The sequence below is a fragment of the Hibiscus syriacus genome, unplaced genomic scaffold (assembly GCF_006381635.1).
Source record: "Hibiscus syriacus cultivar Baekdansim isolate YM2019G1 unplaced genomic scaffold, ASM638163v2 tig00116964_pilon, whole genome shotgun sequence".
Lineage (NCBI taxonomy): Eukaryota > Viridiplantae > Streptophyta > Magnoliopsida > Malvales > Malvaceae > Hibiscus > Hibiscus syriacus.
In genome coordinates, this window is record NW_024063489.1 from 3,594,388 (window position 1) to 3,621,081 (window position 26,694).

Below are 26,694 nucleotides of genomic sequence, written 5' to 3' on the forward strand. Positions count from 1 at the left end.
AAACATTGAAGACACTTGACAGATTTTTTTAGAAGAAAAAGGCCCTGGCTTTTGGTTTGTCATCTGGATGATCAGAGGCTGGTTTAAGAAAATAGGTACGTTGGGTCCGTATTAAAGGAATAGCTATGCATGTATAAAAGAGGCCCAGTTTGATAGATTTGAATTGAAAATTGAACTGTTGGAAAATTCACTGAGCCACCATGTAAGAAACCACTATGATATCCCTTTTCTTAAACAACATTAGAATATAAAGCATACCATATATGTATACAACTACGTCATATAATTCGGTGCCACATAAGTTAGTTTCAGTTCTCTCTCTATATGTAGACATTTTTCATTGGAGATAGGAAGCTTATATATATTAATAACATGTATATATATAAATCAGCTAAGGCATCTAGAAAAGACTATTTAGCTTTTCAAGACGAATTAAGCGATACAAATTTTAATCAACTTACATTGGAGTGGATTTGTTATCCTGAACATAAAAAAGAAACTTGATTGACCTTACTAGCATAGAAGGCTAAGCCTTTGCTTGAATTGCTTTGGAGGGCCTTGGTCTGGTGGGTGCATGAATTTGCAGTTAGGGCATGCAGGCGATGACTTGCAAAGCATCACCAGCATGTGGCACCTCATGCACACCGTTGCTACCATCTCTTGCTCTTTCTGATCGTCCTCCTCCACCAACCATGAAAGGTTGCGAGTTAGTCCTCCTGATGATTGGATCTTCTTATCGACCGAACTGTCCCTCGTGGGGCTGACAGAGTTTTGCTTGTTGAATAATTGATCTGCTGCATTAACTTTCCTTACCGATGAATCACACGGTAGGTTTAGCTCGAGATCTAAGCTCATATGACCAGGGCTTGGGGGTTCAGGGCTTCTCCTTGGGTCCTTTGAGGTTCTTCTATGAGTCCTTGTATTGTAGAAGTGTATCTGCCCTGACTGAACACAAAATGAAGCAAAGCAACTATAAGGTTATAGGGGTTGTTTATGTAACAGTAATACTACTGGTGAAGCAAATTCTTCATCTAATTATATATTTAATATATGTATGTATGCATACCTGAATATCAAGACATTTTTGCCACTCCGAAGGTAATGGAGTCTCGAGGTGTAGCTCCATATCAAACATCGATTTCATACTGTCAGGTTTGGATCGCTTGTCCGAAGTTTCTTCATGATCATCATGTGAATCTTCCAACTTTCTCTTCTTTGATGAATTCTCAAATTCCGGGATCGTATTCCTGATCATATCTGGAGGGGAGAAGAGAGCTTCAAAGGAAATCATATAGAAATTGAGAGCTACTCCAAAGCTAGCTACACAGAATAAGCTAGCTCAGTTTTGTGTCTTTTCAGAGAGTGATCAAATGGGTGAAATGGTTTAGGTGGTTATAAAGGCTGAAATTTGGGGTGTAAGGGCAACGATATTGATGGAAGAAAATTAACCAAAAGGAAGGGCCTACCTATGCATGACGTGCATTCCAAGTTGGCCTTCAATTAACTACACTCCTAAGCAGCTGCTATTCAAAGCTTAGATGTGAAGTTCTAACCAACCTCTCTATTTGGTCAATTATGTATAAATTTCACCTGATCCTGATGGCTCTTAAAACCCCAGCCGATTCAAAACTAAATCATGATCGTAGATGTGTTTCCAGCTCGTCGTATCTATTGTAATTACAGACATAATAAATACTATTTAAACAAGCATTATTAAAATGGATTGCTAATGAATATCAATAATGAAAGAATCAAAGACGATGATAGTTATAGTATGGTGTTGCAATAGTTATTTAAATCCCCGAAAAACTTAAATTTTAACTCTGCTTACGTGGTATTACATACTACTTGGCGTGGGGTTCCTAACTTTTGAAGCCATACGTGAGCCAAGGCAAAAGTTATAGTATTTAGTTTAGGGAACTTAAGAAAGGCGGTGAGAGGTGTGGAAAGGGGCATTAAATGAGAAGAGTCTGTAAACAGTTGAAAGGGGGGAACTTGGCCTTGAATGCCAATGGATATTTAATAACGTATAATAACTTCAACTTCCACAATCGGGTCACTCATAGAACTAAAACCTTTAAAGCTTTCAACACCCTCCTTTTGCTATTTCAACAAATCCCCATATCAATTAATCAATCCACAAGCTTTTAAAGCTCTCAACACCCCCTCAGCTATATCCAAGTAAATACTTAAATTTCCATTCCATGCCTATGACTAATCTTAAGCTAAGGTCCCCAAAATACCACCCTTTTCCCAATGTAAACAGTTTAATCTTCTTGGACCAGCAACAACCAAATGCTCCTAGTTTCCAAATATCCGTGCACATTTTCTTATAATATATAACCAATAAAATCCCTAAATTCTTTATACTTTAAATTCACCTTTCAATATCCAACTCTGTCATCATATTCATATATATGTCTTGAACTCCCCCGTGATATGGGGACTTGAAAAAGGAAGAAGATAAGAAAATTTTTGATTGTATGGGGAAAAAGATGTAAGCAATATATATATACTGGATTGGTGCATGGCGGTTTACACGTTGAGTGAAGAAGTCCTTAAGGCGATCCAAATTTCCACCAACCAAATATAAATTGGTGAGGGACCCTAAATATAGATTATACACTAACAGCAGATGACATAAATAACCAACCCATTCAATGTCGTCCTTGTAATTTTTCTCAAATTAGGTGGTTTTCGTAACCTAATCAACCCTTCCAAAGATTGGAAATTATTATTAATCTTTAGCAAAAACAAAAGCAAAGGATCCAAATCCAATTGTAAAAGCCATTAAAAGCAGGCACCGAGAGAGAGAGAAGAGTCTACCTGCCTTCATTAACTGCACCATCTTGAATTCACTTAAATGCAGGATTCAAGGGGGGATGACCATTGAAAACCCACCTCGCTTTCTTCAATATCTTTCCATTTCATCGTCACCGGTTCCCCCCTCTTCTGTTTTAATGCACTCAACCCAACTCTTCTTCCCTTCATTTGTGTTCGTCTTCCCCTCTCTCTCATTGTTAATCACTTCCTAATTGTGAGAATAACTGTCAGAATCTACCACTCTCACTAATAAATCACGTGTGAATCCTTTAGATCCCAAATATAGACACGCTTTTAATCCCGTTGTCACCTTGTTAAGAAAGTCGGTACCATTCACCAATTTCTTTCAAGTCCCACTATTTAATGAATAATTAATTTGATTTACCTGCCTCAATCCCCTTCTCCTTTAATGATTTCATATATTTGAATTTAGATTTTGATTCTTATAAGTATATTATCATATTTTCTTTTAATTTAAGTGTATCCATATTACTAATTATAGGTGATCAAATGTCAATCATCTTTAGAGCACGTGGTTAAATTTTTTTCAGATAACATCTCATTTCTCATTTAAATTATATGTTCAATACTTATTAAGAACAAAATTTTCATCGTTACTATACTAGATAATAATCTATAACCTAATATAAATTGCTTTTAAAAATTTAATTTTATTATAAATAAAAGCTAGATAGCGTGATTTACAAGTTAGTTACATGTATAATTAAAAAAGTTATATTTGTAACAACAACTAGTTTTTTTTATTATAAAATGTATCAACAATTAGTTGATTTAGTTGGATGAAAAATTATATTTTTTAAATGAGGTTAAGAGTTCGAATAATGACGTTTACGAATGGAGTAAACTGAGTTGAAAATATCACTCTCATATTAGACTTTTACAATACTCTATTCGGATTAATCAAATTAATATATTAAATATTGATGATTAAAAAATATATATTTATATGAGTAATCATTGAAAAAATATAAATACAAAGAAATAACAATTATGAATTAAAATATCAATATACTTTCTATATATTGAAGGAAAAATTATAATTAAATTTCAAATATCAAATATGCAGAAAATAATATATTAAAATTAATTTAAAAATTACGTATTTTTTTTCATTTTTTATAATTTTAAATTTGACTATTTTATCCTAAAACTTTTTTTTAATAAACTAAACCAACAATTTTAGATTGAATTATTTTCATTTTTATAATTGTAAATTAATTATAATCATTTTCAACTTTAGAAAAAGCATCTTATTAAATAAGAACCTAAACATAATTTTTAAAATTAATAACTTAATGGCACGTGATAACATTTAAACATATTAACATGTTGTAGGTCATCCACATAAGATAAAATTTCATGATTACTTGTGATTCTTGTTAAATAATATATATATATATATATATATAAATTGGTATACGAGAGAATATGAAAACTTTGTAAACCCTAATCTAAATTATGGAAACAAAATAATCCCATTGTTTCTTCTATAAAAGAGGTTATTAATGCTGTTGGTTGTGCCTTACCGGCTAGCTAGTAGTCGCTTGTCACTTGTATTAATTATAATAATGATACGTGGTGATTTAGATTGTTCACTCCTTAATTAATAATTATAAAGTTTTACTAACGTGTAACTTTAAAATACTTTAAAATAATTAATAAAATGATAAAAAAAAATCAAGATGAAACTTTTAGAGTTAAATATAAATAATCAAAATTAATTATTAATATCTAATTAGATTACTTTTATAATTGATATAGACCTAAAAATTATGTAAAAAATAAAACTTTAATTTAATTTATTTTAAAATTAAATGAACCTAAAGAATTGTCAAAATATAAAAAATAAAGAATCAAGATTAATTTTAAAATTAAGAAAATTAAAAATGTATTTTTTTTTAAAAAAAGAGGTGATTAATAACATTCATGCACTTTGTTTGGTCGACACTGAAAATGATATCCATTAATTAATACATTAATTTTTAATCAAATAAATAAAAGGATTGATTTTAAAATGTCGGATCCAGGAAGCCTATTGTAATTAGACTTCATAAATTATGTTGTGCGTGTATGTATATACATACGTAATGTTGTGTGTATATTTTAAATAGAAAGAAAGATAAAGGTTGTTCACATTTGAACATAACATTAAGTGTAAACTCTTGAAGATTTAATAATAATATAAATCTTATATAGCTATGCTGATAACTTGTTGATTAAAGATTTTGATAAATAATATTAAAATTTTTTGCACAAACCAACTTATCTCAATGATTAGAGGATTTGTTATTGTTTCTAAAGGTCATGAGTTCGAACACTAGTGACTATAAGGGTGATTGAGCATTCATTATCAAATGGTTTTAAGAGTATTTAGAATAAATATTACTTTGTAATCACCTTAATCTAATAAAAATATATTTAAAAAGTTTAAAATGGTAATTTTATCATGTAATGGTAATATTTATTATGGATGGGATAACATTCTAACATACATATCATGTCGGGTATATAATTAATTAATACAATTTAAATTACTCATCTTAAAACCTACTTCTTTGTTTTATTCGTACATACACAATTATTATTTTTGTTTATCAGAAATTTTTTGTTTTTAACTTTGAAATAATATTATCACATTTATTATAACTGATGATCATAGGGTGTCAAGAGAGTACTGAAGCTGAAGAATAAGTGCAGCATTTATCTGTGGGGAAAACGAAACGGGGACCACCATCTTTCTCCAGGGAAAGAAGAAAACTGATGAAACATTAATGCATATTGGATATTCATCAGTATGGATTAACTACAGCAGATATAATGGTGCATTTATTTTTTGATCCATATGTAGTTATATGTTGGATTGCGATCCCTGTATGCATGCATAAGCTAATCTATGCATTTCGTTTTCATACATACATGCATACACGCATAATATGTATAGAGTAGGGTACCTGCGCATGCAGAGATGTTTTCAATCACAGTCGGGTTGGTGGTGCATTTTAATTAAGTTTGCCTAACAGAGAAACATATACGGTCCTTTGTTTATTTTCCATTCAGTTCATACAGCTTTGATATTTATCATCTTAACACTGACATTGCCATTTCACTTTCCAGGCCTTGGATCTGTATAACGAAAAGAAAGAAAATCCCTTCTAACAAAGGAATCATTTGAGGTTTACTTGTTTCGATACGTATGCCCCTTGACTTCTAATCTATGTGATTTTTTTAAAGATAGATATATGATTTTATGTTAGAGGTGAATTTCTAAATTTTTAAATAAAAATGAACTTAAAAAATTCTAATGACAAAATAATATTACTGATAAAAAATATTTAAAATATATGATAATTTAAAATTTAAAAAAAATGGCTGACCATTCTCTCCATCCATCCTTGCAGTTTCTACGTTATTTATAAGTAAATAAGTTCTTCACAACGATAAGCAAATGGATTTTATAGTAAAAGTAAATAAGTAAACGTATCCATTATGTCTTAATCCAACGAATATTTCTACCATCTTACCTTGTACTCTGGTTGCTAATGTAACTCTTATTTATTCCTTAAGTTACAAAGCGGCTATCTTTTTCTCATTCTATTTTTTTAGAGTTTGTGCCGCTTTTTATATATCAAATTAATTTTTTCTTTTAAATTTTATTTAATCGATGACATTCTAGTTTAGATGTTAATTGTCCATTATCGGTTCTTTTTTTTCCTTATTCTTTTTTTAGTTTTTTAGTAATTAGAACAATTATGCATTTGTGACATGTGTTTCTTTGTTTTTATGGTACATTTTCGTCTTCTTTTTCGATCATTTGATAGTTTTTTTTATTTTATGTTTTCTCATGTTTGGATTTGATGATACTACGACTGATCAATATGACGCTTATTTGTAATTGTGTTAATCTTCCCTTGTCAAAACGACGATTTTTTTTCATCTGGATTTTAAAAAAATAAACCACATTTTAATCATCTCTAAAAAGCAATTTTTAATAAAAAAGGTCCTGTAATTTTAAAAAAATCTCTCGCTTCAGAAAATTTGGGATTCCCTTTAAATAAAATACGGTTTAAGGAGTCGCCACCAATATTTTATTAGGGTGTGATTGGACACCCAAAATATTTTGCTATTTTAATAAAATTAAATTTAAAAATGATTAAAATAACACTAAAAAGTTTGCGTATCAGAAAATGAGTTCGGGAGTCAATTACGTGTGGATAAGGATTAGCACCCCACAACGCCCTAAATTTGTACATTGTCTATTAATTATTTGTCTTTGGATTGAAATTCACAAATTCGAATTTAATTTAACTTATGATCCCATAAAACAACACTTTATGATTTTTAAAAACGAAACTTAATAATATTTAATTATTTTCCCATCGAGAAGCCCCTCATACCTTAAGGCAATCAATTCTTACTCCAATCGAAATAAAGAAATATTACAGTTCCATCGTAATATTCAAATGCATAAAATCAAATTAAATTAGAAAATTACCAAGACTTTTAGAAAGAAGAAGAATATTTGATTATTTAAAGACGTCGAGATCGGACCTTAGATAAGTTCTAACGATCTTTTCTCGAAGAATTTAAATAGACGAACATTTATTGTTCTCTCGTTCCCAATTTTTAGGTGAGATCAAATTTTAGGGTTTCACTTAACGGGAGATATTTTAATTTTAAAATTGTCGGAAGTAGTTTTCTCATAAGTTAAGACAGCCACCTCAGATCAACTTTAACATGAAAAGGTATTACCCTTAGTCAAATTATATTATATGGGTCGAGTAGAGCTATATTTGTGAGGATATCATACATCTAATGCAAAAATAGTGCCATGTGATTCACAAATAAATCATTCGCATACTTATACATATGTAAGCATATCAACATGCAAAACAACTATATACCACTAATTAAAGAAGACAATTACCTAACAAGGGACTAAATTGAATAATTACTAAATTAATTAGAGATTAAACAAGAAATAAACATGCAATTTAAATTAAGGATAAAATTGAATACAATTAAAATCAACTATGTAAAACAACAAATAAACAAGGATTAAAATGAAAATCATTAAAATCTAAGGACTCAAATTAAAATAACAATAAAAATAAAATAACAAGTATAAAAGGACTAAAACAGAACACAGGTAAAACTTGAGATCCAAATTAAAATACATGAAAATTAATTACAGTCACCAAATTAAAATTTTACAAAGTTAGGGAGACCCGGGGAAGGATTTACCCACGTACTCAAAACGCACAACCCCTCCCCCCGAAACGACATCGTATGGGGAGGGATATATATAAACCAACCTAAAATGGTTTATTCTCTTCATTTCTCTCTTTTCACTCTCTCTAAAAGAGAAAGAACATTTTTTCTCTAGCCTCTCTAACTTCCCTCATCGGAGGGAAGCCGATAGCTTCCGGCCACCATCTGCCGAAAACCTCCGACGCCATCCACGGAGGACGGAGTTTGAAAAACAAACCCAAAATGACCCCTGACCTTCCCTAAACCCGATTCCGACCACCCCTAAGCCTACAAACCCTTCGAACGTCGTAGATCTAGGATTTTACCTTCGAAAAACCCGGTACTCCGATGACGTTTGAGGACTTCGACGATAGTGAGGTAAGTTTCTTTGAATGGTAAGATCCTCATTTCTCTCTCTCTTATGGTTTTCTTTTGTTTTTGGTTTTCTTGAATGCTTTCTATTATGGTTGTTGTTTCTGTTTTTCTCTCTTTTATCTTCTCTCTATTCCTTTTTTCCTTGTAGGTTATGGGTTCATTTTATAGAACCAACAGTGAACTTCTTGGACCAGTCGAAGGAGGGGCTCCCTCTGAGTCATCTATCTATGGCGGTGGCTGTCTTAGGGGCGGCTGGATGCATTAAATGCACCCAGATATTTTGGATATGGCTGGTGATATCAAAAACGAAAACGGTAGTATCAAATTCTGATAGATCGGTAGCTCACGCGTTTGGTTGGTGGCCTTTTGGTCTTCTCTAACGGCGGTGGCTAGTAGGAGCATTAGGGTAAAACCCTAATTCTGGTCTAATCTAGACCATTAGATCTCTCACAGATCCAACGGCTGAGGACTGACGGTGCTGGGATTGACTGGAAACCCTAATTAGGTTTTAGGTCTACTGGGTTAACTATATTGGGCTTCGAGTTTTATTGTTGGGCCCAATTTGCCGGGGCTCTGGGTTGTTAGCTGTAATTGGGCTCCTCTTGTTAGGCCTATACTAAATGTAATTATTATTTAATAATAATAATAATAGGGACGAAAGCCACTGTCTACAGCTGCCCCTTTTTGATTATTCTTGTGTTAACAAGAATAGGGAAAAGACAAGGAGATAATGAGTTTTCATCCAGTTGACTTCATGCTTTGAAATCTGATGAGAGATCTACTCCACTGTTTCTCCAGAGCAAATCAAACATGATATGTTCCTATTTTTTCGGGTAGTCAGATCTGAAGGAAGACGAGCCTGCTCCACTCTTCTTTAGAGGAGATTGGACTTGATATGTTCCTTTTTTCCAGGTAGTAATATCAATTTTGGAAATAGTTTATTGGGTAAGAAACTTTTGAAATCGCTTTCTTACTTTTCAAAAATTTCATTTTTTGAAAACATTAAATGAGAAACTTTGGAAATCGCTTTCTCATTTTTTTTCTTCAAATTCATGTAAAAACATCCTACCTGAAGGTCTTACGGATGGCCCGAAAGACTTTTCATCTTGCTCGAAAGACTTACAGATGACCCGAAGGATTTAATCATCATGTTGGAAAGACTTACTGATAGACCAAATGACTTACCAATTTTGGGAAATAGTTTACTGGGTAAGAAACTTTGATAATCGTTTTCTTACTTTTCAAAAATTTCATTTTAAGAAAAGATTTAAATGAGAAACTTTGGAAATCGCTTTCTCATTTTCACAATTCATGTGAAAACATCATTTCCAAAGGTCTTACGGATGGTCTGAAGGACTTATCATCTTGCTCGAAAGACTTACAGATGACCCAAAAGATTTAATCATCATGCTTGAAAGACTTATTGATGGCTCGAAAGACTTATTGATGGCCCAAATGACTTACCAATTTGGGAAATAGTTCATTGGGTAAGAAACTTTGGTAATCACTTTCTTACTTTTCAAAAATTTCATTTTTAGAAAAGATTTAAATGAGAAACTTTGGAAATCGCTTTCTTATTTTCAAAATAACTTAATGGTCGGGTAACATGCCCCACTTCAAAATAATGTTTCTTCTACGGATTTTGTCCATTTATTCTTCAGGTCTTGCCTCTCCTAACGTGATTCCTGCATTTTAGGTTTGAATTCTATATTCCACTTGTAAGGATCATGAATATTCTCTTTTCACATGAAGATCTGTAAAAACCATGTGTTTATGTGAAATACAAATACAATTAAATGTATCAAAGTAATGCATTTTCTTTTCTGCAAATGATGTTTTCATGAATGCATAAATGTTGATTCAATTTTCTTTTGATCCCAAAGTGGCGAACTCGGTCTTCTTTCACTTGATTATTCCTTTCCAGGGTTTACTTCGGATATCAGTGTAGCAACTTATAAGTTCAAGCTTGTATTTTTGAAGAGCTATCTGATCAACTTATATCTTTATATCTTCTTTGCCTCCCATTTGCATTAAAGTTTCAAAAGAGATGTTTCATTTATGGAATTCTTGTTGCTGTCAGTGACCTTGGTGCCCTTTTTTGTCCCTCAATCAATTGCGTTATATGAGTTATTTTTCCAGGACCCTATAGTTAATTGATGCTCGACTGATTTGCTCTGCAAGGTTTGCTCTTCTCAAATTTATGGTTTATCCCTAACACTCCAAGTTGTGAGGCTCATTCTCAATGTCTTTTTTGGTCTGAACCTTGTTATCCCAACATGATCTAGACTTTTGGTCATTCCCCAATGTAGGTATTTTCATGACTCATCCCTATTTGTGTGCAAAAATTCCTCTTTGACTGGTCTCACTCTTGCATTACTAAACAACAATGTTATGATGCCACAGACACTTAAAAAGTGATTAATTTTGGTAACATAAATGCTATGAGTTGGGATATGTGCCACTTTCAAATAGGGTGATCATCTGTTTCTCGACGGGTTACCGATAAATTTACAAGGAAGTGCTACAAGTTCTATCCTCGTGAACTACTTCATTTCAAGATTGTGGAATGCTTCATTATTTTAACATTGCTTATTCATTTCTCCAATAGAGGCAGAATGGGCATCACCTGGTTCAAGGACCTTTCGCATTTGAGACTGCCTTTTTAAAAAAAATGTTTTTTTTCTTTCTTTTATTTTAGAAATCAAAGAATGAAAGAATTTTGTAAAGTATTACTTCTTAATTCAGGCTCACAATTGAATCAAATCATAAACATGAGTTCAAAAAATATATAAAAAAAATTAACAACTCTTTTAATATTTTCGAAAAATCATAGCCCATTGGCAAGTGTCAAAATTGCTGACAAATTTAAGGTGTAGTTGATTCTGAAAATGCAAGGTCTCTCCAGTTGGCCTTTTTATTGCAACATATATGTCTCTTTGAGCGTCCACTGACTTGAAGAAGTGGTTGTTATGCTCATTTTCTAGAGATACTTATTGGTTCCAAACTCTAAGGAACACCTTTGGGATGTGTGGTACTTCATCAAGAGCTTTGTAAGACCGTCTCTTATGTCGTCGTTGCACAACTTAATATCCGAGCCGCTCTTTTAGGTTTTCAACTCGAATCCTCCTTTTCCTTCAAGACGTTATTCAAAATTTTGCGTCTTGAACCCCCTTTATTATTTTTCATATAATGCATTAAAGATTTTAGAAAACCAATTTTTACAAATAAAAATTAATCATGAGAAGAGAAATGAAATCTGAAGATAGTCTCTTTCACTTAGAAATTCATGTATGATTAGAATGGACTTTTCATGGACGTAACATAGGCCAGGGCTCATGGTTACGAAAGAAATGGATAAATAGGCCCAAACAAGTGTTTAAGGGTAATTGAACCAAGGATCAATTCATTATGATACCTTCAATCTTACCTTGCTTGACTTGGATCTTCTTGTTACTTGTCTTTAACTTTCTTTTTCTTTTTCCGGATCCCTCTAAACTGCCCATTTTTGGGTTTTCACCCTAGAGTTCATCTCCATTTTCTTATTTCTTCACCATTTCTCACTCTTCTTGTTGAATCTGAATCTTTGAAATGATTGCATTATTTAACCTTGTGGCTTAAGGCTCAATGAGTCAGCCATCTTGAAATACTTGATTTATTTTCTCTCGCTTTTTCTTCTATTTTTTCTATTTTTTCTTTTTTTCTTGTATTTGGAACTTCTTTCGTTGTTCTCGAGTGGATTTGATCTCTGACCACTTTGCATTTGATCTACCTTGTGGTTCCTTGTTATTACTCTTTATTTTATAGAGACTTGCCTCTATAATAAAATTGGATTGACGATCTTTACTCCTGTGAGTAGATATCCTTTACCTTCCCCCCCACTGTGGAGGGTGACCATTGGTTAGAGTTGAATCCGAAGAAAATAATTCAGGCTTAAATGGGGACAACAAGGGATATATTTTTCTCCTTTTGTGAAGGGATAAATAAAATAATGTCGTTCATCATTTCATACACAGAAGTCTTTGTAAAAAATGTATCCCCAGGGAGATGAATATTCAGGATTAACTTTTATTTTCATTAAAACAATGTAATTAATGCATGATAGAATTATTTAAATCATTTCCTTTATTTTTTCTTCTTCTCGCTTCGAGCATTCCCCAATTACTCGAGCTTCTCTTCAATAGTTGATCTACGATGCCCCATCTCGTCTCTTCTTGCAGGAAGATTCATAGACAAATGAAAGTTTCGTACTTTGAGGCGTTTCGGTTTCACTAGTATAAAGAAAAATGATGGTTTTGTATCTGAAAAAACAAAAAAAATGTGAATTTGAAGTTGTGTATATGGAGAAAGGTAGTGTTATAAACAAATTGGCTCTACCCGAGAGGGTAAAAGTATGAATTTGGTGTCTCGAAAAAAAGGTAAAGGTATGAATTCGGAGTCTCTGATAAATGTAGTGTCAAAAATTTGGTTTTGGTAATGACCAAGAATTATTTAAGGTAAAAAAAAGATCGAGTAATTGTATTTTTGGTTTTGGACGGTATATGAAAGACCTAATTTTACCACTTGCCAAAGATCTAAAACTTTTGAAAAATTAAAAGAATATTTAATTCTCTTGATACTAAAAAAACTTCAATATTTAAAACTTGACTCATTGCTCATGACCTTAAAAAATAGCATAAATTTATTTAAATAACCTTACAAAAAGGCTGAGAAATGACAAAAAACAAATTCAAACAAGTTGTTGCAAATGAAACAAAGTTCCATGATGGATGAAATGATATCCTCCTAATTAAGATGCCCTATTACTCATCTAATGTAATGGCACTTGACTCAATCGGATGCTATATATTGTGCTTTGATGCCCCACTCGAGTTCATCATCAACTGTTCCACCAATTCTTATGTCAACATCCCATTTTCAATAAGTATCTCTATCTCCCTTAACAGCAGCCTACAATTCCCCGTAGAATGCCCATATACCCCTAAGTAGAAATCACATACACTATCTTGATCATAACTATGGGAAAAAGGGTTTGGTGGCACTTTCATTGGCCTCAGTGTGAGGTATTGACCTTTAATCAAATGAGGGTACAGATCTGAAATAGAAGTTTGGAACACCTCCAAAGTATTTCTTGATCGAGAGACTTTCTTTGGTCGGCCCGAACGACTAGCTGTCCTTTTATTTTGCGGTTGTGGGGGCTCTGAACATGACATTCACATTATCAGCTTTCGCTTTTTGATCGGGTGGGCTTTTGGAAGTGACTGTTAAGTTTCCTTCGCTAATTGCATTTTCAATTAATTCCCTAGCTGTTACAAGATCCTTGAAGTCCCCTGTTGAATTTTCCATTATTAATTCGAAGAAAGGATATGAGAGAGAATTATGAAACATATATGATATTTCTTCTTCTAACATGGGAGGATGAACTTATGCCGCCACTAATCTCTAACTTAGAGCATACTCTTTAAAGCTTTCATTGGCTTTCATCCTTATTTCTTGAAGATCCTGACGTTTTGGAGCTAACCCTTTAAGATATCGATATTTCTCCAAAAAGGTATCAACTAGATCAACCCACGTCTTGATCTGCTCTCTATTCAAACGACTGTACCATACTACCGCTGGCCCAGCGAGACTATTATGGAAGGAGTGAATTAGCAAATTATCGACATTTAGGTACCCTTTCATCTTTCTGCAAAACATTCTCAGGTGGATTAGGGGACAACTGGTGCCATCATATTTCTTAAAATTAGGCATCTTAAATTCATATGAGATGACCAAATCTGGGATCAAGCTGAGCTCTCTTGCTTCTAGTTCTTTGTGGGAGGCATTAACACCTTTCATAGCTCCAATTATTTCCTTTAACTGTTTAAATCCATTCTCAGATTGCTCATGATTAATGAGGCTATTCTTTAAGTTCGAGTGGGATGCCCCAGGGTAGACTATCCTTCTTGACACATTAGTCTAATAACACTGATGTTCTTTAGCAGTTATTTTCCCTCTATCATCAGCCTTGGTTGCCAACACCTGGATCATTCGATTTGATTCGTCTTGTAGAGAATTCGATGTTTGATTCCTCATATCTCATTGTAACCTAGTCAATTGCTCTTGCCGCATTGGCTATAACCATATTCAACATCTAAATTTCAGCTTGACATATTCCCAAATCAATAACAGCTGTATCACGCCTTTCTTCTGCAATCCGTAAATCATAAGAGAAATTCTTTACTTGACCTTCATGCATCTTGCCATTCTTTCTCCATTGCTTAACATCACTTTTCAGTTTAGTGACCCCTATTGTCCACTCTTCTAGGGTATTTCCTATACCAACATTTTTAAAGGTTAGAATGATCCTTTAAAAACCATCATGCATGGATTCCATCTCTCCACTCAGTTTATCGTTTTCATTCCTCAAATGACGAATTTGAACTTCATACTTTAGTAAAAAAAATTCCTTCTAGATGCCCCTGATACTCTTGCCTTTAAACAATTTTGGCACCAATCTAACAGGACAATCAGTTATCAAACTAGGTCGATCTTTTATCTCGAACTCTAAGATTCCATGATCCAAAAGATGTTGGCCTCAATGCTTGAAGGCGGTGCAATTCTCAATGGAATGTCCTTGAGCTACGACATGATATTCACAACGAACATTGACGTCATACCAATTCGGATACGGAGGTTACTAAGGTTTCACATAATACGGTGCCATCTCTCAGGATTGTATTAGCTTCTTGTACAACTTCTTATATGATATATGGATAGAATCAAAATGAGAGCCACTTCTCAACTTAGATTGAACTCAAGTCTTCAGGCTTATTTCCCCTAACGTTGGAAGTATACTCTCAGACACCAACGAATTCTGATTGCATAGCTTCCTTTCATCTTTATGAATTTCTATAGTTGTTACCATTTCCTTGGTGTCTCCAGACAACTTGTTGATACAAATGGTGATTGTGCGTGATTTATCAGATTGACTAGGATCCGTTTGTTCTAAAGTAATCCCTTGTACATCTGACATTGCTGGATTGTGTTTATCGAGCTTTTCTCTTCTTGTGCAGAAGTATCTTTTCCTTTGGCCAAAGCAGATATTTTATCCATCATTTTGGATATTTTCCCTCTCATCTCTCGTATCTCCATTTGCTCTTTATCTAACATACGATTTTTAGGTGCATAGCTCTCTACTATATTCAGAGCTTCCTCAAGATGTCATTTCCTAGTTGTGTTATAGTTTACTTGATCATGAAACCCTTTGTTCATTATGTCATGAAAACCTTTTACTATGATGACCTCTCACAAATCAACACCTTTTGATTATGTCATGATCATGCAATGCAAACAAAAATAAAGTAACATAAAAACAAGTTACTACAAATAAAAAAATAAAAAAATTAATAAGCTAATGCAAAAAAATGTAAATACAAGAAAGAGACAGAGAAAAAATAAGTCAAGAGGAATGGTTAATACCAATCAATTTTATGGAAAGAAAAAATTCTACCCAACATGGTATCTACCCTGACATGCTTTTATCAAATAACAATCCTATCCATACATGTTTTTTACCCCCATGCTTTGTTATTTACAAAAAAAAATCATAACCGCATGATATCTAATTCACATGTTTGTTTTAAAAAATGAACCTAACATGATTTCTAGTTCTCATACATTTATTCGGAAAGTAAAATTATTCTACAAAAATTAAAAGACTCAAAAGAGCTTTTCCTTATGTACTTTCCTCACAGGATTATTAAGGTAATGGTTAGGCTCTAACTAGGCTCGAATTTCTAGGTTCACTATATGCTGGGTTCTACTCTAAAGTAAAATGCTATCGAATTGTCCTAGTCAGTGTACCCTTGGACTGCCAGACCCTCAATCCTAGCCCATCATAGGCTTTTGGATCGATTTCAATTCGAGAGAACACACCTCCTTATGTCTGTGCGGAGGTGAATACCATCACGAGAACCATAAGGCGTGAGCTCCAAGAGCGATTCACTATCCCATACGGAGGTGAAAACCACACGAGGGAGTAGTTTCTCACTCCTACTTAAGTTGGACGGAGCGGGGTTTTAGGTCATGTTATGATAATGCAACTGTGCAACGTGTGAAGAAAATCAAAAAACAACACAATCATGAAAATTAATTCCCAATTCCTTTTAAGGTACATTAAATCTGAAACATTAGCAAACAAATAAGTACAACTATTTAATGGTTAATCAAATTGCAAACAAAAAACTTAATTAAACCAAAAAAGGGATAAAAATAAATTAGGACGAACTTGTAATTTTCATTTGCAAAGACAATTAACTAAGGAACTGGTGGCTTGAGTCTCTAAAATTTGTCCCTAGTGGAGTCGTCAAGTTGTCGAAACGACGATTTCTTTCATCTGGATTTAAAAAAACCACATTTTAATTATCTCTAAAAGTAATTTTTAATTAAAAAAAGGTCATGTAATTTTAAAAAAATCTCTCACTTCGAAAATTTTGGGATTCCCTTTAAATAAAATATGGTTCAAGGAGTCACCACCAATATTTTATTAGGGTGTGATTAGACACCCAAAATATTTTACTATTTTAATAAAAATACATTTAAAAATTATTAAAATAACACTAAAAAGTCTGCGCACCAGAAAATGAGTTCGGGAGTTTGTTACGTGTGGAGAAGGATTAACACCCACACAAAGCCCTAAATCGGCACCTTGTCCATTATTATTTTTTCATTGAAATTCACAAATTCGAATTTAATTTAGCTTATGATCCCATAAAACAACACTTTATGATTTTTAAAAATGAAACTTAATAATATTTAATTATTGCCCCATCGAGAAGAAACGACCCCTCATACCTTGAGGCAATCAATTCTTACTCCAATCGAAATAAAGAAATATTACAGTTCCATCATAATATTCAAATGCATAAAAACAAATTAAATTAGAAAATTACCAAGCCTTTTAGAAAGAAGAAGAATATTCGATTATTTAAAGACGTCAAGATCGAACTTTAGATAAGTTCTAACGATCTTTTCTCGAATAATTTAAATAGACGAATATATCTTGTTCTCTCGTTCCCAACTTTTAGGCGAGATCAAATTTTAGGGTTTCACTTAACATGACCTATTTTCATTTTAAAATTGTCGGAAGTAGTTTTCTCATAAGTTAAGACAGCCACCTCAGGTCAACTTTAAAACGAAAAGATATTACCCTTACTCAAATTATTTTATATGGGTCAAGTAGAGCTATATTTGTGAGGATATCATACATCTCATGCAAAAATAGTGCCATGTGATTCACAGATAAATCATTCACATACTCATACATATGTAAGCATATCAACATGCAAAACGACTATATACCACTAATTAAAGAAGACAATTACCTAATAAGGGACTAAATTGAATAGTTACTAAATTAATTAGAGATTAAACAAGAACTAAACATGCAATTTAAATTAAGGATGAAATTGAATACAATTAAAATCAACCATATGAAACAACAAATAAACAGGGATTAAAATGAAAATCATTAAAATCTAAGGACTCAAATTAAAATAAACATAAAAATAAAATAACAAGTATAAAATGACTAAAACAGAACACGAGTAAAACTTGAGATCCAAATTAAAATACATGAAAATTAATTACAATGACCAAATTAAAATTTTACAAAGTTAGGGGGACCTGGGGAAATATTTACCCACGCACCCAAAACGCACAACCCCTCCCCCCGAAACGACGTCGTATGGGGAGGGATATATATATATCCCTAAACCGACCAAAATGGCCTATTCTACTAATTTCTCTCTTTTCACTCTCTCTCTAAAAAAGAGAGAAATTTTTTCTCTCTGGCCTATCTCTAACTTCCCTCTCTAGAGGAAAGCCGACAACTTCTGACCACTGTCCGTCGAAAACCTTTGCCGCCGTCCACGGCGGTCGGAGTTCAAAAAATGAACCCAAAATGACCTCTGACCTTCCCTAAACCTAAATCTCACCACCCCTAAGCCTAAAAACCCTCCGAACACCGTAGATCTAGGATTTTACCTTCAAAAACCTGATACTCTGAGGACGTTTGAGGACTCCGACGACGGTGAGGTAAGTTTTTTTGAATGGTAAGATCCTTTTTTCTCTCTCTCGTATGGATTTCTTCTTTTTTTGGTTTGCTCGAATGGTTTATGTTATGGTTGTTGTTTCTATTTTTCTCTTTTTTCCCTTCTCTTCGTTCATTTTTTCATTGCAGGTTATGGGTTCATTTTATAGAACCAACGGTGCACCTCTCGGACCGGTCGAATGAGGGGCTCCCTTTGAGTCATCTATCTATGGCGGTGGCTGTCTTAGGGGCGGCTAGACGACTAGGGGTTGCTGGGTGCATTAAATGTACCCTAATATTTTGGATCTAGCCGGTGATATCGAAAACGATAGCGGTGACGTTGACTTCGGCTAGATCGGTGGTTCACGCAGCGGGAAATGAGTGGTGAAACTCACGTGTTTGGTCGGTGGACTTTTGGTATTCTCTGGAGGCATTGACTGGCAGAAGCATTAGGGTAAAACCCTAATTCTGGTCTAATCTGGACCGTTGAATCTCTCATAGATCCAACAGTTGAGGGCTGGCAGTATTGGGATTGACTGAAAACCCTAATCGAGTTTTAAGTCTGTTGGGTTAGTTGTAATGGGCTTCGAGTTTTGCTATTGGGCCCGATTTGTTGGGGCTTCGAGTTGTTGGTTGTAACTGGGCTCCTGCTGTTGGGCATGTACTAAATGTAATTATTATTTAATAATAAGAAGAAATAATAATAGTAGTAGTAGTAGTAGTAGGGACGAAAACCACTATCTACATCCCTGTTTTGGATCCATCTTAAATTTGGATACGCGATTTTGTGTTCGTGTATAGCTTCTCACGGCTCTGATTTGTAGTTCTCTATGGTCTTTCAATAACTCAATCTCCTTTTGTGGTTTGTTTTTCGATACTATCAAATTTGTTCGTATTTATTTTTCGTTAGAGTCTTTTTGTTGGGGTTTTAACCTTTTCTATATGTAGTCCTTGTATGATCTAAAGTGGCTAGTTTATTGTGTCAATGTTATAGGAAAATGTCCAAATTATGTTTTTAATTTACCATGATAGTTGTAAACTTTGGACACTATGCATTTAATTTATGATGATAATTGTAAATTTTTATTATAATTTTGGATATTTTTACTTTTTAATAAGACAAAATGCTTCGATTAAAAAATTATTCGTTAAGTTGTTCAAAATCAATAATAAATCTAATTAACATACTGAATTTCTATATTTCTATGGTAAAATATAATCTAATTACAACGTTAAGTTTCAATCTTAATGTGACTACCTATGATATTTAATTATATTCTTATCCTAATTATAAATCAACAATTTCAAGTGTTAATCATAATTTGTATCAATTAGTCTAACCAAGTTTCCTTTCCCAAAGTTCCACCTAGATCATATAAAAATAATAACATAAAAAGGTTCGAGAAAGAACTCATATTGAATTAAACATAAGGTTCCTAGTTACTTGGAAGAGGAACTTAGTTCATAATAATCTTAATGAGCATCTATATGCATGTAAACGAACTTAACGTTCATTGAACTGTTTGCGAACTGTTCGATGGGAAGTTCATTTATGTTCGTTTATTTATAAAATGAACAAACATGAATAAGATTTTATGTTCATTTAATTAAATGAACAAACACAAACAAATGGCTCGTTCGTTCATTTGCGTTCGTGAACATTCGATAATCTATTCGTTTATGTTTGTTCATTTATATTCGTTTCATTCGTCTATATTCAGTCCAATCTCCAAACACGTTTAAAATATTAAGATCTATTAAATTTTAACATTAAACTCATTAATATTTTAAAACCCAATTAATTTTAAATCAAAATAAAAAAAATACCCAAATCGATTAAAGAAAATATAAACCCTAAAATTATTTAGAAAAACTTTTCTCAAATACAAACCCAAATAATTTTATATTCGTTCGTTTATTTTCGTTTATTATTTTAACAAACGAACATGAACAAGTTGCATTCCTTAACGAAAGGACAATAACAAGAAATTAGTTATTCGTGTTCGTTCACTTGTTCGACTAAAACTAAACGAATGAACATAAATATACCCTTGTTCATATTCGTTCAGTTTGTTTACAAGACTAAGCATCTGTAAAATCTAATATCAACCTAAAGCAAAAGTGTACACTGATCACGTTGTTATAAATAAAAAGAATCATGAAATAACAAGAGGTATGAGAAATAAAGAGAATTATGTTTTTAATGTGAAGTATATTATGCTTTTTTTTAACTCTATATTTATAGTTATGATGGGCAAAAGTGCCCAAATAATGTTGCTGGGAATGTTTAATTCCCAAAATAAGGACGTCAGTCGATTATTTCCCCAAATGGGGTGAATACTACAGGGTTACATGCATTGCTTTGGATCTCTCGGCGTCTTTAGGGGTGTTGGATTCGTTCAAGGATCTCTCGGCGTCTTCAACTTTGCTGCGAAACTGAAACTGCCCCTGATGCATTTGTGATCTGCGACAGTGTTGCTGCTATTGCATGTGGGAGCTCTACATGTGGGTCTGGACGTGGGAAATCACTGGGGTGAGCAGAGAAAGTTGTTGTTGCAAGTGCAACATTCTTTGCGGACTCAACTCCCCATGGCTTTGGATTCTTCAACAGTTGAGACAAAATCAATGGAATTGCCAAAACAACAACTCCACCAGCCACAACCGTGGGATTCTCAGCTGCAAAATCGAGGACAGAATAAAGGATCCAACTTGGATCTACTTCCAATGAGGAAGGGGACCCCGTAGTCTGCTGTAAGGCTTCCTCGTACGATAAAGCTTCGACGAAACCAGTAGAGAGAACTGATGACAGTAGCGGTAGACCCCCATGCAAGCTTCTAGGTGGTTGGGTCTTGATAAAAGCTGGTTTGAACGGTGAAGCAATGGAGAGCAATGGTGGTTATCTGGTTTTTGTTCTTCTGTCAGAGAGAATGGAGAGGGGTGTCGAGCTTGGAGTTGCTCCAATGAGGGTCCTCATTGCATAATTTGTAGAATTGGTCGGTCGGATGACAAAGGCTTAGCTTTGGGATGAGGTATTTGGCTGCTGCAGTTTGAATGCTGAAATGAGATATGATATCTGTTGCATGTGCCAGGGGTGAGCTGCTGTTGCCGAGCATTCCCTGCATGGAAGACCGCCTAGCATTCCGTATTCCCATGCTTAAAGACGCCGAGCATTCCCTGCATGGAAGAAGCCGAGATATCCACTACATGGAAATTTGTGTTGAAGACGCCGAGATCCTTGAACGAATCCAATACCCCTGAAGACGTTGAGAGATCCAAAGCAATACATCCAACCCTATAGCATTCACCCCATTTGAGGAAATAATCGACTGACATCCTTATTTTGGGAATTAAACATTCCCAACAGTATTATTTGGGCATTTTTGCCAGTTATGATAAGCTACAGCTCTAATATTAATAAACATGAAAATTCTATATAAACATAATTTTTTAATAATAAAGTATATCAAAGTCCTATTTAATACTTAGAACTCTAATTATAATGGACATTCACGGATAACAAATATTTATATCACATCTCCTTGGATGTCCATTGAAAAAATTGTCTTGTCAAAATCAAATTAAAATAAAAATTATATGAAAAAAAAATCTTAGTTTAAGAAAAAAGTACACATATTTAATATGTATAACATATCACCTCATTAAAAATATTATCAGGAAAATCCAATAGAATAAAATCTTGTTTAAGAGAAAAATAGTACAACACTTATTTATTACCTACTATGACAACATCATATAAGATTTTTGAGTCTTTAAAATTCAATCTTGAATATAAATAATCTTCAAATGTTTAAGTAAACAATGCATTAGAGAATATATCTTCCGAATTAGCACTTAAACGATTTCCCTGAATATTTATATTGTTATTTTTTTGAAGATCATGAGTGAATTTTTTTTTTGGAGAAATATGTTTCGTTATGTCTGCTTTGACAAATCCTCTTTTCAATTGAATTATATATTTTATATTATTTTCGTACAATATAGTTTATATCTTATTCTGTAGATGCAAATCACATATATTCTTCTAGATATGTTGAGTTAGTAATCTTAGCCAAATACATTTCAACTTGTTTTATGCATAGTAATTGTTTTTACATGATTTGAAAGACATCAATGAATAATTAAAGATCTAAAGGTAGATCTTGAACAAATCAAATCCTAACATCATTTCTAAAAGTGAAGCAAGGAACTCTTTTTTTTATTCATCTTAGGACAAGCACTTCAAAAAAAAAAAAAAACATTTAGATAATACTTTGGGACTAACTAAAATACGATATTTCTGGGCCAATTAAGATATGATGCTTCCAGACTAGAGATTTACCCTTATTTCAAAAACAAAAGGTATCTCTACTCACATTTAAAATAATCTTTCATTTATCAAGTTACTCAATGGATATGCTTAATTCATATGAATGTCTTTAAGATATTTTCAGTATATGTCAATTTGTAGTCAAAATTTAAGTACTCGATCCATAGATTAAAATAAATTTTGATTTTAATATTTTTTATCTCGAGTATTCCCATCAAATAATTAAATACTTTTGCAGTCCTTCATAAGTTCTAATAATATTCAAATTATAAAAAAAAAAGTCATATGTTTGTAGCATTTTAAATCCTTAAGAATTAATTTCATTGCATATAGATCCACAAAATCATTTGACATATATAAAGTTTATCATAGCTTCTAGGCTAATAAAGTAATTACATTCATCATAAAGTAATTTAAAAAAATTCTTAATTAAAGTCATATTTTATATATCTAGACTATTTTTTGATTAAACTTACATTATATCATTAGGTGTTTGAATTACTAATCCAACAAACTTGTACATCAACTTTTTATATTTTAATATTTATAATCTTTGATAGATTTATATTCAATATTCTTGTTTTGTTTGTTTGTTTTTATAGACGTTGTATTTAAAATCGTTGTCGATAATTTTTTATTTTGGTTATATTCTTTTTCTCATATTGATATAACTTGTTGAAGTCTCTTACATTTTCATTTTTAAATACCTAAATCTCTTCAAAAAATTTATGATGATTTATGTCTTGGATCTCTTCAGGAACGTTCGCCTCCACTATATGATCATCTTGAAATAATATTTTTATTTCACAAGAAATTTATTATAGGAACAAATTCAACTATTATACTTCAGGCATGATTCACTTTTGTTTGCTCTAACAAGTTGTCCTTTTAATATTTTATTTCAAATTTAGACTCTCATTATATCAGTAAAAACCTATGACAATATTGACTTTTCATGAATTATCTTTTGAAATTTTACATTACTATGTACAAGAATCTAAATAAAATAATAATAATTCATTCGATTTCTTCATCCAAGTGATTATTCTCTTAATGTATGACAAGATAAATAATGAGATTATTGTAATTATATACTTGTTTCACATTGTTTATTAAAAGACATTGTATTATTGTTTCAGTTTTCTTTTCTTAGTACATTAATAAATTGATTTATAATAAAGTCCTAAAACATATAATTATTCTTAAAATGTTATTTGTCAAGTATTATTGTAAACAAATTATTATTGTGGGCTTAGACAACAATAATACATTAAGACTAATGTGTAGTTTATTGATGACAAAACGTTATCATTAACATGAAAATGTCAATATCAATACACAAGTGTGTATTAGAAAGTAATATATCGGATTGATATGCTATGAGTATGTTTATTTGATTATTATGTAATAATCACAATATTACATATAGTAATATCCATGTATACGATAATCTAACTTGAGATCATCATTATGTTAACTTTGTGAGTTATATATTTTGATACAGTCAAAGTTGATAGTATTATAAAAATTGATGTTTGATATATCACAATTTATATAATGAGATATAATTGATTAATATAAGATTTGCCTCTCTTATAAAATAAAAGAAATATTTTTATCTACTTGACTGAATGAGATTAAAATTATATGACCATACTCAAATCAGTATAATATTTGCTTCCTCATATATAACCATAAACAATAATCACATTAGTCCAATATGGCAAAAAGAATAAACAACGGAAAAAAAATTGGCATCAAGTTTTATCTTCTCTTTAAAGCGGTAATGTGATACGTGAAGTTGACAGCGACGCTGATGCTTTGACCCGTGGGTCGAATTTTGATGGGGAATATTTCACTTGGAACGAGCCAAGTGAGAGGACCCTAGACCAACCGAATCCAGCTGCATAGATGCACATTAGAACCAATACCAGTATGGCGTAGCCCTTGCTGATTTGCTCGGAGCCTGCTAGCACCACTGCCACCCCGACCTTTACAAAATACCCCCAAGTAAGATAAATTTGGCAATTGATTTAATGAATGATCTTCTTGTTGAAAAATAACAAAATCTGATGCATACATGACACACAAACATTTGAATTCCACCTTCCATGAACAAAAACCTCCGACCAAACCGATCGACTACACCAGCTGAAATCGCAATCGATGTAAGATTAATAGCCGCTATCAAAGCTGAATCATTTCCAAAACCAACTGATTGGAATAGAACCGGTGCACAGAATGCAATGATGTTAATCCCTGAAAGTTGTTGGAAAAATGGTATGTCAATTGACATAACCAGGTGAGGCCTATATTGCCTCTCAAATATTGTCACAAATGGTTCTTGATTTGCCTCTTTGGCTACCTCACTGGCCTTTTCAAGCTCAACGAGCTCAGGTTCCACATCACAATCTTTCCATCGGATTTTACGAAGAGACTTTCGGGCTAGCTCCACTTTGCCTCGTTGTATTTGGCTGCTGCGAGTGTCCGAAATGAAGAGTGCGCCGATTGTCATGATGGAAGCGGGTACTACGGCCAGACCGAGAGAGAGGCGCCAGCCTCAACTTAGTTTAGCAGTGACGAAGTTTTTGTAGTTGGCTGCCACCAGTACCACCCCTATGCCTAAGAAGAATTCGAAGCCTATGTTGAAAGCTCCTCGCCATTTTGGTGGTGCCACTTCCGACAGGTATACAGAAGTTGCCTTCATTGGAGATTTACATTAAATTTTAAGGTTAAACTAATTCGCAGGTTAGGAGCAAGTAAATCACTACTTTGTATATTTAATTTATTATATTAAAAAATAATAATAAATATAAATTTATAATTATTAACTTAGTTGATGTTCAAGTTATTCTTGACATCAAACTCAATCAAATTTGAGTCACAAATTTGATTTATTAACATCAATACACATTATTAATGCATTTACTGCTACGCATGCGCTAAAAGTTGGCTTTTACGTACTATCTTATTAGATGGAAAATTTACATATTACTCGAATTAGAAAATACCACAAGATTTTAATTTATGATCAAATCGATATCCAGCATGAGAATTAGGATCCTCAAATCTTAGAAACATATGCATTGTTTTCCTTAAAAAAAAAGGGGAGAAATTAAGTCATACCTATAATACAAATAATGTGCATGTGTTCTTAGAAATGGAACACTTTGAAAGGGGAAAAATGAAACAGGGAGCTATAGTTACCTGATTGGTGAAACCAACCCCAAATCCAAGCAAGATACGGCCTATGATAAGCATGGAAACATTAGCAGCAGCAGCACCAGCAAAGAAGGTGAGGCCACCTAACAGCATCGTGTTTCATCGACCAATTGCCGCTATGAGGCTTCTAGCGAACAGTGATGCAACCAAACCAGCAATACACAATGAAGAAGAAAGGATGTTAAAACTTGGTCCATGCCTGAAATTCCAATGTAATATCCAAATAAGAGGCCGCTTGAAGCTGCAACGATACAGGTGATCACCACCGAAAGTGTAATCTTCCCATTGAAGCTGCCGACGGGTCCATTGACGCCACCGAAACCTTCAATAGCCATTTATGCTTCTCGTTCTCGGTGTCCACGAAGGAACCTCTACGGGCAACCTTGTGGTGACAGAGAGAAGAGAACAATCAACACTTTATATAGTGAAAATTAGTGGGTGTTGCTAAGGTTGTAGGCAGGGACAGACAAGGAATTTGTGTCAGGGTGCGAATATAAAAAATTATATTAAAAATTTAAGGGGGCATGATTATAAAATCTCAATGGCTCGAAATCAAATAATTCATATAAAATACAAAAAAATACCTAATATAGAAATAAATTTAAAATTT

At 32.9% G+C, this 26,694-nt stretch overlaps 1 protein-coding gene and 1 pseudogene across 1 annotated transcript; both read right to left on the reverse strand.

The window, feature by feature from the left end:
• Nucleotides 1-345: 345 nt before the first annotated feature.
• On the reverse strand, nucleotides 346-1,361 carry LOC120190987. The gene is made up of 2 exons (XM_039193994.1): nucleotides 1,067-1,361; nucleotides 346-945 (listed from the first exon to the last, which is right to left on the reverse strand). Exons 1-2 carry the CDS (start codon nucleotides 1,289-1,291, stop codon nucleotides 514-516), a joined length of 657 nt encoding a protein of 218 aa, XP_039049925.1. The 5' UTR covers nucleotides 1,292-1,361; the 3' UTR covers nucleotides 346-513.
• A 19,593-nt stretch (nucleotides 1,362-20,954) lies between these two features.
• LOC120190957 lies at nucleotides 20,955-26,419 on the reverse strand (annotated as a pseudogene).
• Between the last annotated feature and the right edge of the window lie 275 nt (nucleotides 26,420-26,694).